General features: G+C 34.4%; 1 protein-coding gene across 1 annotated transcript in view; it reads left to right on the forward strand.

Annotated features, from left to right (window-relative positions):
* The window catches only part of ZFC3H1 (zinc finger C3H1-type containing), a 50,648-nt gene extending 37,790 nt beyond the window's left edge, over positions 1-12,858 (forward strand). The window contains exons 24-35 of the mRNA XM_019748945.2: positions 322-559; positions 2,865-2,970; positions 3,059-3,257; positions 3,816-3,910; positions 7,297-7,407; positions 7,680-7,784; positions 7,917-8,082; positions 9,121-9,221; positions 10,748-10,849; positions 11,481-11,520; positions 11,788-11,850; positions 11,980-12,858. Coding sequence (XP_019604504.2) covers positions 322-559; positions 2,865-2,970; positions 3,059-3,257; positions 3,816-3,910; positions 7,297-7,407; positions 7,680-7,784; positions 7,917-8,082; positions 9,121-9,221; positions 10,748-10,849; positions 11,481-11,520; positions 11,788-11,850; positions 11,980-12,117 — 1,464 coding nt within the window. The 3' untranslated portion in view covers positions 12,118-12,858. The remainder of the gene's footprint in view (positions 1-321; positions 560-2,864; positions 2,971-3,058; positions 3,258-3,815; positions 3,911-7,296; positions 7,408-7,679; positions 7,785-7,916; positions 8,083-9,120; positions 9,222-10,747; positions 10,850-11,480; positions 11,521-11,787; positions 11,851-11,979) is intronic.
* Positions 12,859-17,604: the final 4,746 nt, after the last annotated feature.

Genomic DNA, 17,604 nt, shown 5'->3' on the forward strand with positions numbered 1-17,604 from the left:
TATGGGTGTGGTTGTTTTTTTTCTTTTTTTTCTTTTTAGATTTTGAATACCAAGACACTTAAAATGTACAGTAAATTTAATCTCTTTTCATTAAGTACATCATGAACCTTAGTATAGGAAAAGTTATGCTAATTTGTTATTGATACCTCTCTAAAGAGTTTTCTGATTAAAAAAATTGGTGACTCGTAATTTTAACTTAGGTGTTTAAGAACCACTACAAAGAAATATAACACTTTCGTTTTTTGCCTTTACATTTGAATCTTAGGAATAAGAGTCATTATTTTAAAAAACACTTTCAGATTATTTTCCTGTTTTACCTAGAATGCATTGAAATCGGCTAATGATGGAGTAGTAGCTGAATACCTTAAAACAAGTGATCGATGTTTGGCATGGCTGGCCTACATACATCTTATTGAATTCAACGGTCTCCCTTCAAAATTTTATGATCCTTCTAATGCTAATCCTTCAAGAATTGTTAACACAGAACCATTTATAATGCCATGGCAAACAGTTCAAGATGTAAAGACTAGTCCTGACATGTTGTTAGCAGTTTTTGAAGGTAAGCATAAATGTTTATAAATTATTTAGAACATCAACTTATTCCTTATTATGATTCTTCATAATTAAGCAGAACAGATTTGCAAATTATAAGTTGTAGTTTCATACTTTATTACATACATGATTAAAAACTTAAGGATTTCATCAGATACAATGGACATTGGTATCCATGAAAGCTAGGAACTGTACTATACTACATAGTTTTTCTGATTATGGCAAAGGATATCAGCTAGATATATGGTTTAATGAATTGATTGAATCAGGTAATTCTTTTTTTTAAGCAGTCCATCAAGGTGAAAGTTAAAGATAATATGTTATATTTTTCAAGTAATTAATATTGTCTCAGTCAGTGAGTTTGATTGTTACTATATACTAAATGATGTATCTGCTATGGAATATATACAAGGTATAAGCCTAGTCCTTCCTAATAAGTACATAGCCTGATCTGAAGATAAAATCTATATATTTGACGTAATTATTAAACATATAAGGCCACGTAACTGTAGTATTAGTAATATATAGTCTAAATTCTGGGGTTGTAGAAAAGATTAAGATCTGTGGTTGATAGAATTATATGGTACAGGCCATAAAACCAAAGGGAAGAGATTGTTATAGGTTGGGAAGTCTTCATAGAAGAATTAGGGATTGGAGCTGGACTTTGAAGCTCAACTATGTGACATAGTGGACCTCTTCAAAGATAGGACTCGTCTTATTACCTCTATATTTTCTAGAGGTCTGTAATGTCTGGCTGTGTACTGCTTAGTAAATGTTTATTGAAAAAACTATTGAGGAAAGGAAGGAAAAGAAGGACATTTCTGTTAGGGGAGCTAAGTAAACAAAAAGCAACAAGGAGATAGGAATTAATACATTGGATTTGACGGGAGAATCCTTACCAAGCCAGAGTTTTGTGCTAGAGAATAGTAGGAATTAACCTTGATAAAGTGGAATGATAACCAAATTTTCAAAAACTGTAAGTGTGGTACACTTGATGACAATAGAAAGAAAAAATGTGCTGTAGAGAAATGGTACCAAAGGTATGAAAACTAAACAGAAACTGATTGCCGTAACTGAGGCACAAAAAAAGTGACCTGGGAAAGAGTATTTATTAGAGACATTTGAACTTAGCACATAGAGATGTGGAGGGGGAAGACAGATTAAATGTCAGGGAAGAAGACAAGAAATAGTCAAAGATGATTTTGGGGTCTTGAGACTGGGGAAAGGAAAATGAATTAATAGAAAACATAAATTGGGAAGACTGATTTTGGTGGTAGGAGTGGTATTTGTGAATGGTAATTGGTCATCCAACGGAAATGCCTGTTGGCAGAAGGAAATAAGGCAGCGAACCTTAACTGGGCAATTACAGATAGAGAAATGGATTTGAACATTATTAACAGAAGTTATTGTATTGCAAAGTATTTTACAGTTTTTCGTACTCTTGCAGTAAATTATTCAGTAGTTGAAGCTATGAGATATTTTATCTGAGGAAAGAAGATTGAAAAGTATAGTAATAAGGGGTAAAAGGAAGAATAGAGTCATTGAATGAGACCAAGAGGAAATATAAACAATCTCTTGGAAACATAGGCAAGAAGAAATGAGAAAGAAGAGGGAGAACATTATCAAATGCTAACTAATCAAATAAAATTAATTTAGAGATAGGCTTTTAGGTTTGTTTAGATGTGAGCCTATCAGTACACTTCAAAAGTGCAGTATCAGAGTTGCATTCATTTTAAAACTGCAAATCTGGGAAGTCATACTACCCATTGGGCAAGGAGGAAATGGTGACAGTTGTGCAAAGTCAAACATGGTACCATTCTCTAAGAAGCAGCCTAATCAAGTAAAGGATTCTTTACAAAGGGGAAGTGTGTTTTGAGGGAGTAAGGAAAGGACCTAGTTTAGGGGAAGACATTTAAATGGCTGTACAAAAGCAGAGCAAGTCCTCTTTTGAAATGGGTCAGAGAAAGATAAAAAGATAATTCATTCTTTGATTTTTTTTATTTTTTTTTTTTGAGAATATTTTTAAGGAATTTAGGATAAATGCAGACACTTGTTGAAGTGAAAACATTGATAGATGTGAAAGCTCATATTGGATGTTATATTCTTACTGGGAAAATGACGGTAAGAGATTAAATTTTAGGAGTTTAGAAATCTCTCAGATACCTCCTTTGGGTAAAAGCCAGGAGTTCAGTATAAAATTATGGTCAAGCAAAGAGACAGGCCATCTTCTTCTGTTGGTCTCTGAGTTTGAATAACACAGTCAAATAATTTATTTTATGTTTGATTCATGATATTGTGATGTTTTTGGATAGATGCAGTGAAAGCTTGCACAGATGAGAGCCTTACTATTGAGGAAAGAGTAGAGGTCTGTGTTCCACTTTACACAAACATGATTGCTCTTCACCAGCTGCTAGAGAGGTAAAACTTAATTGACAAGCAGTTAACTTTATATTGAAAATTGATCTTTTAAAATGTGTTTAGATACATTCTTTTTTTTCTTGTTAAGGTATGAGGCTGCAGTGGAGCTTTGTAAATGTTTATTGGACTCGTGTCCCATGAACTGCCAGTTGTTAGAAGCCCTTGTTGCTTTATATTTGCAAACAAATCAGCACGACAGAGCCAGGGCAGTATGGCTTACTGCATTTGAAAAAAATCCTCAGAATGCAGAGGTTTTTTATCATACGTGCAAATTCTTCATTTTGCAGGTAAAAAAAATAATAATAACTCAATAATGTTTGAATATGATATTTTAATGTTTCACAATTTCTTACTCATTCTTTAAAATGTTTCAGGCACCAGCCTCTTCAGGAAGCTTTTCCTGGTCCTTTTGGCCCTTTGCAAACTGTTAGTTACTCCTCTCTGCTGTAAATACTATGTGCATAGCTCTATTGTTACACTTATTAAATTGCTTTATAATTTTGTTTATAGCTGCTTTATATACTATGCTAAGGGGGCAAGGAACATGTCTTAGTCAGTTTTAGAGTCCCAATACCTAGCACAGTGCCAAACATATAATAGAAGCTTATTAGGTAATTGGATGAAACTTGAGCTTGTGGTATATTGGGTGTTAAAGCTGTTTAATGATTAGGTGAATTTAAGTTGGAGATGAGAAAATAGAAGTTATCTCTGCCCCCACCTACTCAGGAAACTTAATCTAAGTAGTGATTTGGTGTTTTTTTTTTTAGTGGTTTTTCCTCTCTTGAAAGATTTTAATTAAATATTATAAGCCTAATGTGTATTCCTTCTTCCTCTTTTTAAAATAGAATCGAGGAGATAATCTTCTTCCATTTTTGCGGAAATTTATTGCATCCTTCTTTAAACCTGGGTTTGAGAAATATTGTAACTTGGATCTGTTTCGGTAAGTTTGTAGAACTCTTGATTTGCAGAGGAATGAGAAATAGTGTAGTTTAGTGGAAAGATTACACATTTTTTTGTGGATTGACTACATTTTTGATTGATTCTTTTTTTATTACTTTCAGGTGTAGAAAACAACATAAAGATTAGACATTTACACCCCTCACAAAGTGATAACCCCAATAAGTCTACTACCCATCTGACACCGTACATAGCTATTTAGATTGATTTTTAAAAAAATACTTAAACACTCTTAGACTGTTACGAAGGCACTAGAATTTAAAATGGAAGGATGTAAATGCTTTGTATTTTTTAGATTAAAGACACTAACAAAGGAAGGCTTATATTGACACCTTGGTGACTCATTCTGCTTTTAATTTATTGTTATTGTTCATTTTAGCACTTACTACTGTAGCAATGAATTATCCTGAGACAATCAGTGATTTTTTTTTTTTTAACATTTTAATCAGTGATTTTTAAAAAAACAACAACTTTTAGTCTTATTTGGTGATCTAAAGTGGATGTAAATAATACGCCTTATACTTCTTTAAATTCTAAACAGAACTGCTCTAGGCTCTGAATTGTTGAGTAAGCTTTAGAAGATTCTTTTCTCAGCCATCACTTTCTCAGTAACGAATGTGGAGCTCTGTATTTACTGCCTTTGTTTTGCTGTGAATTCTTATTCTAACAAAAATAAGAGGCCACAGCAGATTATGAAGAATGATTTCTTGGGAGGCTTTTAAAGTTCTCTTCCCGCTTTCTCTTCATCTCTGAAGGGAACGCAGACTTTTTTCTTAAGGGCCAGGTAGTAAATATTTTAAGCGTGCAAGCCATATGGTCTATCTCTACTAGTCAGCTATGCTGTTGTAGCAAGAAGGCAGCCATAGACAATATATAAATGAATGGTCATGGCTGTGTTCCAATAAAACCTTGTTTACAAAAGTAGGTGTAGTTTGCCGATCCCAAGTAAAACAGCATCAAAAGGAGAATATTTTATCATGACATACTCTAAAATTTTATGTTAGGAAGAACAGAAAGAAGGAAGGCCTAAGCTGAATATCTCCTAAAACAGTTTCTTATAGAAAATAATAAGTGAAGTTAACATCTTGGTTTGATATATACAAGCCTAGTGCTTGCAAGTATTTCTCTTAGGTGCTCCCTCTGTCCACCCCCATTATAGCCATATTATATAAAAACATTTTCAGAAACAACCCACATTTTGTTAAGTCAGTGGTCCATCCACCCTAGAATATGTGAGCATGGCAGTGTTTTTGGAGATTTGGCAAAAAAAGTTTGGGGCCACTGTTCTTTCCTAGACATGAGTTTTTACATCTGTCCTCTCATGGTAGCCAGTTTATTGACATGGTGATTTCAGTACGCTTCCTGAAATTCTTTCTCCTCTGCTACCTCTAGATTAATACCTAAGGATTAATTATGAAAGAATAATTTAAAATGCAAATTAATGGAGAAGAATTAAACCATTCTATAAGGAATTTAGAGATTGTTTAACATCCCCATGCTGTCTTTTTTCCTGTTTAAATCAGATTGCTTAAACATCTCAAACTCAGGCATAGGATAAATTCAAGGCTGAACCAAACATTTTATAGACTTGCTGGTTCTGGTCTTCCCTTGGGCGTGGAGGTAATTGGTTTAGCTTAAAAGAAGATTTTGCCAGATTCTTCTGTAGTAACTAATCAAAGATCTTCAGATCTTCTTGATGTCAGCTTAATGAAGCAGAATAAACAACAGTGTCAATAAAATTTGAAAATGGGTTGCCTCCAAATAATCTTCTCATTGTTTGCTAAGTCATCTTACTTTATTAATTTTTTTGTGGGAATAGTCATAGTTCGTAATTCACTGAGAATTACAAAAACAAGGTATCCTGTGCTTAGTTTTTTTTTTTTTAGCTAATATTGAAGCCCTTATTTACACAAAGTGCATTTCTGTTAATTTAGGAAAATGTTTTGAGTCAAAGATTAGGAGAACGGCAGTAAGTCAGATAGTTTTAGGCATTGTCATACTTATGTTGACATATATATATATATATATATATATATATATATATATATATATATACACACACACATATATATGTATACATATGTATTAATTTATAAGTAAATATTGCCACAGTTTATTAATAGGAGAAGTCAGTGATCTTAATAGGTTCAAAATTTTATTTTTTAATTTCATGAATAGAAATTATAAAGCTAAAAGCTTGGAACAATAATAATTTACCTAGAATTGGATTCTATCATTTCCTGTTTTATGTAACATTTAAGACAGAAAGAGCTAGATGTGGGTAATTTTCATGTGTTTGTTATCAATTTGCAGATAGCAGATAGCTGTAACAGTTAAAACAGTTAACGGGGAAATTGCATTCACTTTACTGAAGTTATCCTAAGGATAGAGTCTTACATAGATTAGATTTTAAGTCATCTCTTCTTACTTACCTTAGTTTTCAGTTGAGAAAACTAATATCCTTAGAAGTTAATTGATTAACTCATGGTATTATGGCTAAGTTGGGATGATAACCTGACTTTTAGATATCCCATTTCTTCCCTTTCTTACAGTTCTTCTCTCCTCATCCAGCCTCTCTAATCCATTAATTCTTAGTCCCTTAAAATAATTTTAAAATCCAAGGTAAACAGTTATAGTAGATTATCGTTGTTGAGAAAATTGTATTTTCTTCAAAAACATGGTTCCTGAAAATGTTGGTAAATGTTATACACACAAATTCAGATATATTGGGAAACTTGCCTTAGTCAAAGTCAAATAGATTTCTTAATTAATCGATTTCTTAGAGCTTGTAATATCTTAATATGTATTGTGGCTTTTCAAGAGGGGGCTATAATTTCCAATATTTCCCAATCTTATTTGGTCATGGACTTCTTTTTGATAAGTACCTTATGGGCCAATATGTTATAGAATATACTTTGATACCTTGTCTGAAATTAAAACAATAATGGTATGTGTGTTTGTATGTATGGGAGAGAGAGTGTTTTTAGGTATCAAGTTTCGTAACTTTTAAAGAACTTTTTTTTTTTATAAGAAAGCACAGATTTTTTGGGAAACTGAGCAGTTTGGTAGTCTTCATTTGTTCTTCCCTGTTTTTAATTAGGTTTAATTATATGATTATTGTGGTTTGTTTAATTTTGGGGATAGAATTTAAAAATTCGTTTTAGGAGAAGAGTTATTCATGTAGGTGTAAAACAATAAATGTGTGATGCTAGAGATGTAACCAAAACAGTATGGTATACATGTAAAAATAAAATCTCATTACCTCTTAAAAATATCTCAAGGAAATTTAAGTTGAAACTGAGGACTTTTAAAGTGTTATTAATCCATATGTGCATAGACATAATTTCAAACAGTATGTTTTTTTCCCAGGTATCTCTTAAATATCCCAGGACCACTTGACATTCCAGCCCGTTTATGTAAAGGGAATTTTGATGATGAGATGTTGAACCATCAAGTTCCTTATTTGTGGATGATTTACTGGTGAGACATTATCTGCTGTGGAGAGAAATGTTGCATACTAGGCTTGCATTTGTTATTTATTACTGAATTACACTGTGTCAAAATTAACCTGATGTTAAAGTCATTGAAGCAAAATTGAAGGGATGCTAAGGTTTATGCATTGTTAAAGAAGAAAGATCAAAAGAAGGATTCCATTGTAATAATATCTAATGTTTAAAATATACTTTGTCATTTCTTTACCTAATAGAATTGAGCTATAGACATACAATGTTTTCCTTCATTTTTTTAAACAGCCTTTGTCATCCTCTTCAATCAAGTATTAAAGAGACAGTGGAGGCATATGAGGCAGCGTTAGGGGTTGCCATGAGATCTGATATAGTGCAGAAGATTTGGATGGAGTAAGTTTAGTTCCTCTCAATAAGATTGGGACTTGGAATAAGGGGACATGGTGGGGAAAGGGGCGATCAGCTTTCTTGGTGAGAGAATTACTGGCTTAATTATTCTTAATTATAATATTTTTCTTTTGGCAGTTATCTTGTCTTTGCCAATAACAGAGCTGCTGGATCCAGAAACAAAGTCCAAGAATTCAAATTTTTTACTGATTTAGTGAATAGATGTTTGGTTACAGTCCCTGCCCGATACCCCATCCCTTTTAGCAGTGCTGATTACTGGTCCAACTATGAATTTCATAATAGGGTAAGAACTTAAAACTTTTTCTTTTTCTTTAAATGTTTGTGCAAAGGAAGGCGACTTAGAAAACAACAGCAAAACTCCTGTTTTATATCGAGAGCTTTTCCTAGAACCACAATCCTAGCATTTACTATGCTTTCCTAGCATTGACCATGTTTAAGATTCAGTTAAGATAGAATGTACATATTGATTGTTATATTTTAGAAAATTGAACATTGAAGGAAAATTAAAGAGATGTTAAGGTTTAATACATGTTGAAGAAAGATCAGAAGAAGTAATTGTAATAATAATCTGTAATGTTATGCTTGACGAGTTGGAAATTTTACTGAATAAAAAATTCTGTAACTTCAAACTAAATAAGAATGGGCTTATGCAGTGTAGCTGTTAATACTTTATCAAGCAAATATAGCTATACATAGGAATAGAAAAGCTGAAATCAATGCTGTTTAGAATTTTAAGAGTAGAATCTGACTAGTGATATATTTATAAAGTTATAAGCAGTGAAACAAAGGGGTTCTTTGTTTATTTTCAGAGACCCATTTCATTCGGTACAATGTAGGCTGAAAGCTCTTACTGAAGTTCAGTGTAGACTAAAACATACACGTGTTTTTTTTGTTATTAATCAGGATAACCAATTACTGTGCTTTGTACTTCTATGCCATTCTTTATCCCAGGATCTCAAACCACTTTATGGACATTAAGTCATTTTCACACGGGCATTCCATGAGCAAGATATGGCAGGTATTATTAGCCCTCTGACTTGCCCAGCCATACAGCAAGCAAAGGTAGACTCAGGAATGAAAACCCAGACTCCTGACTTCTTGTCAGTGCTCTCAGTCCTTGGCTCTCATCACTAGACCATATTTCCCAAGTCATACTTGGAAAGTCACTAATAAAATTAATGGTAGGAACTATAACTCACAGCATCATACATTATTATACATTCACGTCTTAAAGACCTTTTGGTTTTCTCATTAAAACACATAGGTAATTGTATTTCACATCTTGTTGCATTCATTTTTCTCCTCCCCTCAACCTTTACAGGTTATTTACTTTTATTTGAGCTGTGTTCCAAAGACCCAGCATTCCAAAACCTTGGAACGGTTTTGCTCCATTATGCCAACTAATTCTGGACTTGCACTGAGGTAAGAAAAAATAAAATTCTTTTGGTTCTCAGCCCAATAGTATAGGCTCTTCGTGTGAAATTGTTCTTGAAAACTTGATAAGAACAGTCTGTTCTTCTACTCCTTCCTCACTGATATATACTACTTTAATTTCAGAGTGATTAAGCAAGCAATAGGTAGCTGTTCATGTGGAAGTCAGTATAAAAATCTGGTCACTTCAGAAAACTGTGCAGATTATAAGGGGGCATATAATTCAGTCAAGTTCATCTGTGTTCTCTAAGCACATACCATCTGTTCTTGGCACATGTATAATAGGCAGTAAGTTTGTTTTACATGGTGAAGGAGCATTACTTAAGAGATTTTTAAAGTGTTACTGAGACAGCAGCCAACTATATGTACTTTGGTTACTATAACATATTTTCAGATAGGTCAGTTGCTCTTAAATACTAACATGCATTAGAAGCGCCTGGAATGCTTACTTAAAATACTAATTCCTGAGCTTGAGCCCCCAAACCATATTTGAGAAACTTATCTACGGATTTCATACATTCAGTTAGAAGGAGATTTTTGAGCATTTCTTTGTAGTTTCTCTCCTCTGATAGAGAAAACCCATTTTCACCCTCAAGAATTGTATCTTTTAATTCAAAAAGGTACCCTGCATTCTAATGCTTTGGCTTCTACTTGTGCAATCATTGTCACTGCATCATTTGTGTCTTATGTCTCTGAGTTTGTTTTGTGGATCATAAGGTGCCTGAAATACTTATCATATATTCCTTTGTGTGTTAAAGTATTTACATTCCACTTAGCATGTATGTGGGAAAAAGATATGAGACTAAAAAAAATTCAAAGGCTTGAGGCTATGACAAAAATAACCATATCATTTTATAATAAAAATTCTTAGCAATCATGCTAATCTACAGAAGCTAATTACAGAAATTTTTATTATGGAACATCACCTTTGGTAAAACATGTGAAATAGAAAATGTGGTTGTCTTTTGACTAGTTTCTGTTATGATAGGTGTTCTGGAATATAGGCAGTTCAATTGTTCGTTTTCCTGGTAAAGCTCCACTTCTGTGTTTTGATACTTGTTATTACCTTGTCCCTTTTTTCAGAATAGAGAATTTAATAATTAGTCACTGTACTTACATTTTAGCTTGAGTCATTCACAATTAAGTACACTCAGTTTAATAAAGAGAGAAAAATACCAGGAAATTGCATTAATGTATGAAGTCATTGTAGAAAATTTTGGGGAGGGGGCACGTGGGGTATAATTGGAAGAGAATGCTTTAGTAGTCTGTAGGAATACATGGGCTTTATTTTAGTTTGTTGAAGATGGAATGGGTCTTGACTGGACTTCTTGCTAGTTTGCCATGTCCCTGTCCTAGGGTAATTTTTATAAGAGGCATTCTATAAATACTTGCTGAATAGCCTTGATGGAATTTAACTGACCAAAAATTGTACCTCATCAAACATCCTTTTCATAGAGCACATTTGGGGTTCCTTACACTTGCAATGCTTTGTTCATTTTCCTGAATGTACTTTACAGGCTACTTCAACATGAATGGGAAGAAAGCAATGTTCAGATTCTGAAACTTCAAGCCAAGATGTTTACATATAATATTCCAACATGCCTGGCCACCTGGAAAATGTAATGCAACAATCACGTACATGTTTTTATAGCTATTGCTTTTATTTGTAAGGTTTGCTCCAGACAGGTAAATCTGAAATGACATCTTTTTTTTCTTTTCCTGGACAGATCTCTAATTTAGATTTGTTTTTGGCACTTGCTGAGGTGTTAAATTGAGAGTGAGGGAGTGCTCATTAACAATTGCTTCTAAAAGCAAAATGGATAGAGTTGTAATTTTCCTTTAAGGAGAACGTTTAGGTAACAATACTGTTATCAATAGCACATAAATCTGTTATACACATTTTAAGACCATCTCTTTTGAAATGCAGGGTTTTCCCCCACTTACGGTCTGATGTTCTCTTTCTTTTAAAGGTGATAATGCCACATATTTTTTAGTAATAATTATTAGGAATGTTTTTCTTGAACGTTATTAATGTTCAAAACACTGGTCTGCTTTATTCTTGTAAAGTTGATAAAAATTGTTGACTTTTTCTTTTCACTATAGGTTACCCTCCTTGGAAGTTTAGCCTGTTACTTTCAGGAAGTTTTGTACTCAGATTCCCAGTCAGTATTCAGCCAGTGGTAGTATCTCATTTTGTTCAAAGATATGTAAATTTTTCTTTTTCCTTTTCTATATTCCTTTTTTTCTTAGAGCCATTGCTGCTGAGATTGTTCTAAAGGGACAAAGAGAGGTAAGCCATGATTGACTATCAGATGAGTCACTTTTTTAAAGCCATTCTGCCCCTTTAATTGATTTATCAATTTAAAAGAATTAAAGCATAGACATTATGTGTGTTTTTACATAACATCCCGAGAACTCTAAATGTTTGGCAACTCCCACACCCAATGTAACCATTTTGTCTTGAATGTTATTATGAAGTATCATTCAGATACTTAGGGTTATGAAGGTGTCTCTCGTCATGTTTCCTGATGGAATTGTGTGTATATCTATCTTATAGGTCCACCGTTTATATCAGAGAGCCTTACAGAAGTTACCTCTTTGTGCATCACTGTGGAAAGATGTAATGCTTTTTATCTTTTATTTCATCTTGAAGTTTTCCTATAAATTTTCTGCATGTGCCATATCCATTGATGTGGTAATGCTCAGAATCTAGCTAAGTCTTACTTCTATGCTTCCCTGTCTTTTACAGCAACTCTTGTTTGAAGCTTCAGAAGGAGGTAAAACTGATAACCTGAGAAAACTAGTTTCCAAGTGCCAAGAGATTGGAGTCAGCCTAAATGAGCTCTTAAATTTAAACAGTTACAAAACAGAAAGCAAGAATCACTGAACACTGGGTGCAGTCAGTTCTAAGTCCTTAAAATAATTGCCAAAATTATTTGAATGATCCTTCAAGATTAGGCTGATCCCTGGCTAAGGTCTGTGTAATGCAGACAAGCATTACCGAGCATATCAAGTTCCCTGCAATATCCTGTCCTCAAAACCGGAAGCAATGAACATGAACCTCTTCGGTTGGATAAATGAACTTCCTGTTTGGCCTGCCTCTGGGCCCTGCCAGATTCTCATAACATCATGTACGTAAGTATAGTTCCTCAAAGTGACTGATATATATTTTAATTTTGCTTTGTTTTTGTTTTTATTTTTTACTTTTACCCCTTTATGTTGTGCTAGTCCTGATTCACTTGACACTCTCTGATGCCTGAGAGATTCTTGTTTGGGATTTAATTTCCAGGGCTGTGTTTACAGTAAAAAGCAGGCAGTCCCTTTTAGTTCTTCCTCTTTAAACCTTTTGAGATTCTTCATTTCAGGATTTAAACTTAAGCAGTCCATCTTAAGGAAAGTGTAACTGCCATGGCCACAAGTCTGCTAGTTGCACTGGAATGCTCTAACAGGGTTGTTTATTGCCCTTTCTACGTTCTGGACTCCTTGCTGAGACTGTTTAACTTGAAGATTAAAGAAACTATTGCAATTGCCAGTGCATCAGAACCTAAGAGTGGTCAAATATTATGTGCAATTTTTTGTAAAGAAATTTTAATTTATAATAAAGTTTAACAGTTTAAAGAACAGTTAATATTTGAACTGCTTTGTACTGAAATACTACTTTGTAGTATTAAAATTGTTTATAAACAAAATATTTTTAATATAAGTTAACTTTTTAAAAAATGTTGCTGTCTTTATTCACTTTTCACACCCTGGTGGGAAAGGGTTGAAGTAGGAGGTAGGGATATGCCCTATAACTATATCAATACTTTCTTATCCTGAACCTGCTTTCCCATAAAAAACATTCCAGTGATTTTTCAATTCAGAAGAAAATGGTCCTGTTCTGTTTTGAGGATGAGAACAGATAGGTTTGCACTACCATTAAACTCCTTGTTCTCAAGACCAGTGTTTAGAAAGTATCTCCCAATTGTAGTTTGAATGATTTGCTTAGTGACATGCTGTCTTATGTTGAATATCAAATGACCAGATATAAAGAGGACCATGCTTTTTGTTTTCAGACTATAGTGGGTTGTTTGTACCTGGTTAGAAAAACTTAATGGGGACGGCTGGTTAGCTCAGTTGGTTAGAGCGCGGTGCTCTTAACAATAGGGTTGCCAGCTCCATCCCCACATGGGCCACTGTGAGCGGCATCCTCCACAAGTAGATTGAAACAACTGCTTGACTTGGAGTTGATAGGTCCTGGAAAAACACACTTAAAATAAAAGTTTAAAAGAAAAAGGTTAATGACACACACACAACTGTAACGAATTTGGTCTTATAGCTACAGTGCAGTCTGATTATTGCCAGGTCTTATGTTTTGCACCAAAAGACACATTAGAGCTGCTTGTCTGGCTAGGTTTTTTTTGGGGAAACACAGTAAGTACTAAGTGCTGTTTGGTGAGATGAAGAACGGTACCCATTTGTCTGTTGTCCTTCATTAAACCAAAAAGAGGTTAATTGGTTTTTCTCTAAAACTAAAGAAATTTGGTGAGGCGATAGTAATCCCAGAGGGGCATCTCTCCATCATATGCACTTAACTACTTAAGCTTGAATGCTTTTCCTGCTCTGATTATTTGAAAACCATTGTTAGGTGCTTGGAAAATTATTTCCAGTCTGTCCCCCCCATAAGTGTAACAGTTGTGATGTTAACTGTAATGTCTCAGTAGTTTTTTGGAGACATTATTTTAAGTTTTTGTATGCCCCAGAACCTACCATTTGTTGCATAAACAATTCCATCAGCAGTAACTTTTGCCTCTTTTTAAGAGAATGCTTTCATTGGTGCACGCAATTCTAGTCCCGCCACGCAGGCCATACACTGTAACAACTCCAGGGGTCGCCTTTCCCGGGTTGTCCATACTCACGCAGGCAGAGCCCCTGGCATATGTTGAGCAGCTGTTTCCCTTTTGATCAGTTGTCATACTGCCATTTAAGACCATGAAGCTCTCTTATAGAAATTATATTGCCTTAAAAATACCTCTTATGTCATCTTTTCTTCATGTCATTTTACAAACTCACATTAACCTACACAAAAAAATAGCAAACACTGCTTATGAATAAAGCTTATGTTCTTGTCATCTTTCCATATGCAGTTTTACTTGTTTTTTAATGAAGTGCTTTTAACAAAAATGAGAATATTAAACAAAACTTGGGGTTAAAGTTGATTTAGTTATTGTAGTAGCATGAATACAATATTTAACCCACTGTATGACTGGTCTTTCTTTGAGCAGAGAAATATCACCCAGTGAGAAAAGATTAGTCATTGAGAACTATAGTCCCTTGCACTCCCCCACTCCTGCCGGGGGGAGAAAAGCCACAAAAGAGGCATTTTTGGCTGTGGGGTTTTATCTCTGATAAAGGAAGTGGTGTGGCAGATTGTGGTATATTTTTATGTGTTTTTCTTCATTTTAGAGAACAGCCTAATATTTCTATTTGCTTTTTAACGGAAAGTGGACCTTGTAACATTGTTGTCACTGGATTATCTAAGGCGGTTTGCTTTCAATTAAAGGGCATATAAACCTGCATCATAAAGCAAGCTAGAATCTCCAGGTGCAACATCTAAGAGCTAAAAGCACTAAGCAGACAAGCAAAAGGTGATTAAGATTGACAACAAATGTAGAAGGACTTTATTGAAGATTGTAGTTCAAATATTTATTTTTCAAGGTGGTTGAAAAAATAGGAACATGTGGCTGTAATACAAAGCAGGGCCAATATTCTTGCTTAAAGCTGTCTGATGTTCACAGGTAAGTCATAATTTCCTTAAGTCTGCTTTCATATCTGTGTTAACATTAGTGCGAGGGAAGAATGGGGAAATACAATTTTAGTGACCTTTCAGGTTTGAGGATTATGCCTGTAAAAGTATCATTACTCCTCAGTACAAATTAACAGTAATTATACAGAGCATTTTGGAACAAGAACTGTTCAAGGAAAGGCAGACTTCTAAGGAACATTTTTGATATTGTTTCTTTTTGTCCTTCATGATTTCACTACAACCTTTATCTTTCTTAATGTAGGTGGTAAAGCTGAGTTGAAAAAGTATTTATTTAGATGACATTTATTTATTTATTAGACATCTTTGAGGTTGATAATAGAAAGCTATATCTCTGTCTTTCATAGATGGTAAAATAGGTATAGGATTTGTCCATTTTTCATTTAGTGGCTTTCACCAAAGAGGCCCCACAACACATTTTCAGAGGCCCCGTAGAGGAGAATCAGGCATTTTTTCATTCCAGAATCAATTTGAGGTTTGGTAGACACTCCCAATACAAAGATGAATAAAGAAGTCCCTGAATCTAACATGGTAGAAGAGTACATGCCAAGAAAGCATCTCCAAAGGGGCTCCAAATTTGGGTTGGAGGTTGGGAAAGTCTTCCTGGATGAAAGTGAATTACTGCCTGAGACATAAAAGAGGAGGAGGAAAAATTGAGGCCAGTAATACTGTTTTCAAAAAGTATGTGCCACTTACACCTGAATATTGTAGAAGGGGTTGCACATTTTAGAAACTTATACATTTTTTAAAACTTCCTAAAAAGCTCGTTTAGTTTTGTGCTAATTCATTCACAACTGACAGTGTTAGACACAGTGACAGGTAAGACACAGGAAACTCCGGAGCAGCCGCGTCTGTCCAGAAGAGAAACCTGGGGGCACATGTGCTTCGAAGGCCACATGAGCATGGCTGAGTAGGAGTTGGTCTCATCAGCCCCAGTTAAAACAGCCTTGATGTGGAGCGTCTGATTGGAATGAGTAGCAGTCATTGCTGCTACAAGTTTTTTTCTTTTTTCTTTTCTCCCTAACTTGGGTAATACATGAATAATATGCTGCTTTCAACATTTACTAGTATCTACAGCTTCTGCAGAGCCCTGTTTCCGTCCCAGTCAAGACTACAAAGTTATATTCCATTACTCTCTTTAAGAGTTATGGTTATGTTTCTATATAGAAGTGCCTGGAGATGGCCCACTCTTCAGTGCTCTAAACTGATTCTTGAAAATGACATCTTTTCACCCAATACCAGACATGTTTCAACATGGAAGTCAGTAAGACAGGAATAAAGTAGTTCTGTTGGGGAGCAAAAAAAAAAAAAATTGCATGAGCTTAGAAAGAATGTGTACTCCCTGGTTTCACAAAGAAAGCAGATGATCCACAATATCTGAGGCCAATTCGATTGGTCTTATGTGACTTTGTGGTGAGTGCTGGTGGGTCTGGATTTTTTCATCCAGTGTGGGTCTGGATTTTTTCGTCCAGTGTAAAAATACAACTTACTGTGTACAAGATAGTGAATAAAATGTTAAGAACATAGGAGTCAATTTTGTCACAAATACCATAGAAGAACGAATATTTTACTTTTATGCAAGACTTTAATAATAATTTTGGAGGCCACACAAAATATAAATGAATATGACTCTTCAAGGCCATATTCTATTAAGTAAAAGCCTAAATCCAAACCTGAAAACTATTTGCACAGCTGTTCCAAAAGAATATACTGCATTTGTCCTTTAATTTGAAAGCTTCAAGATTGATTATCAACTTAGAATCAAAGGTGGGTTTACAATGTTGTTTGGTCGATCAAGCAAATTAAATTCTTGCAATTGTTCTTTACCTAGTGACGTAAGCTTTATGAAAGAATGGTAGCCAACAGCCTAAGGGAGCTGAACCAATTAGGAAGAGTGATAGAGGACTGGGAGCTGTTTGTATTAATGGAGGTAATCAGGGCATCTGCTGCCAACACCAAAACAAACACTCAACTTGGCACATCATACAGTCAAAATTATGAGACTCCTTGTGGATAGGGTTGGCACTTTCTGCTGGTTGAAATGAAGCTACAAAGAAATAGTTTAAAGAAGTAGAGGTGTGTGAACCAATGTAATGAAAAAAGCACATATCTAAAAGATTTGGATATTAGATTTAGCTCCACTACATACCTTTATAATTGTGACGGGCCATATCATTGCTCCCTGTCTATTTCCACATCTACAAAATAGAGAAATAAGTGCTCTTACGACTTAGGGGTGTTGAGAGATCATATATAATAGAAGTTACCTTTAAAAATTAGAGTAGTATTTTGAGTTTGGGGTTATTTTCCAAAATTTTTAGAGCAAAGAGATGCTGCAAAATAAGTTTGTTTTTTCTGGACATAATTTCATTACCATCATTTAGAGCATATGACCCTACCAATCTCAAGCATGAGTTGCTGTCTCTAATTAAGTAACAACAGAGAACACTGCCATCTAAATTCAGTGGATCATTCCTGGTGTTACTGCCTAAAATAACAGGTTAAACTATCCATTAGCAGATGGTCTTAACTTTTAAGTCAAAAGGGATCAATATGACGATTTTTACTTCT

This window comes from Rhinolophus sinicus, linkage group LG02 (assembly GCF_036562045.2).
Source record: "Rhinolophus sinicus isolate RSC01 linkage group LG02, ASM3656204v1, whole genome shotgun sequence".
NCBI classification, from domain to species: Eukaryota; Metazoa; Chordata; class Mammalia; order Chiroptera; family Rhinolophidae; genus Rhinolophus; species Rhinolophus sinicus.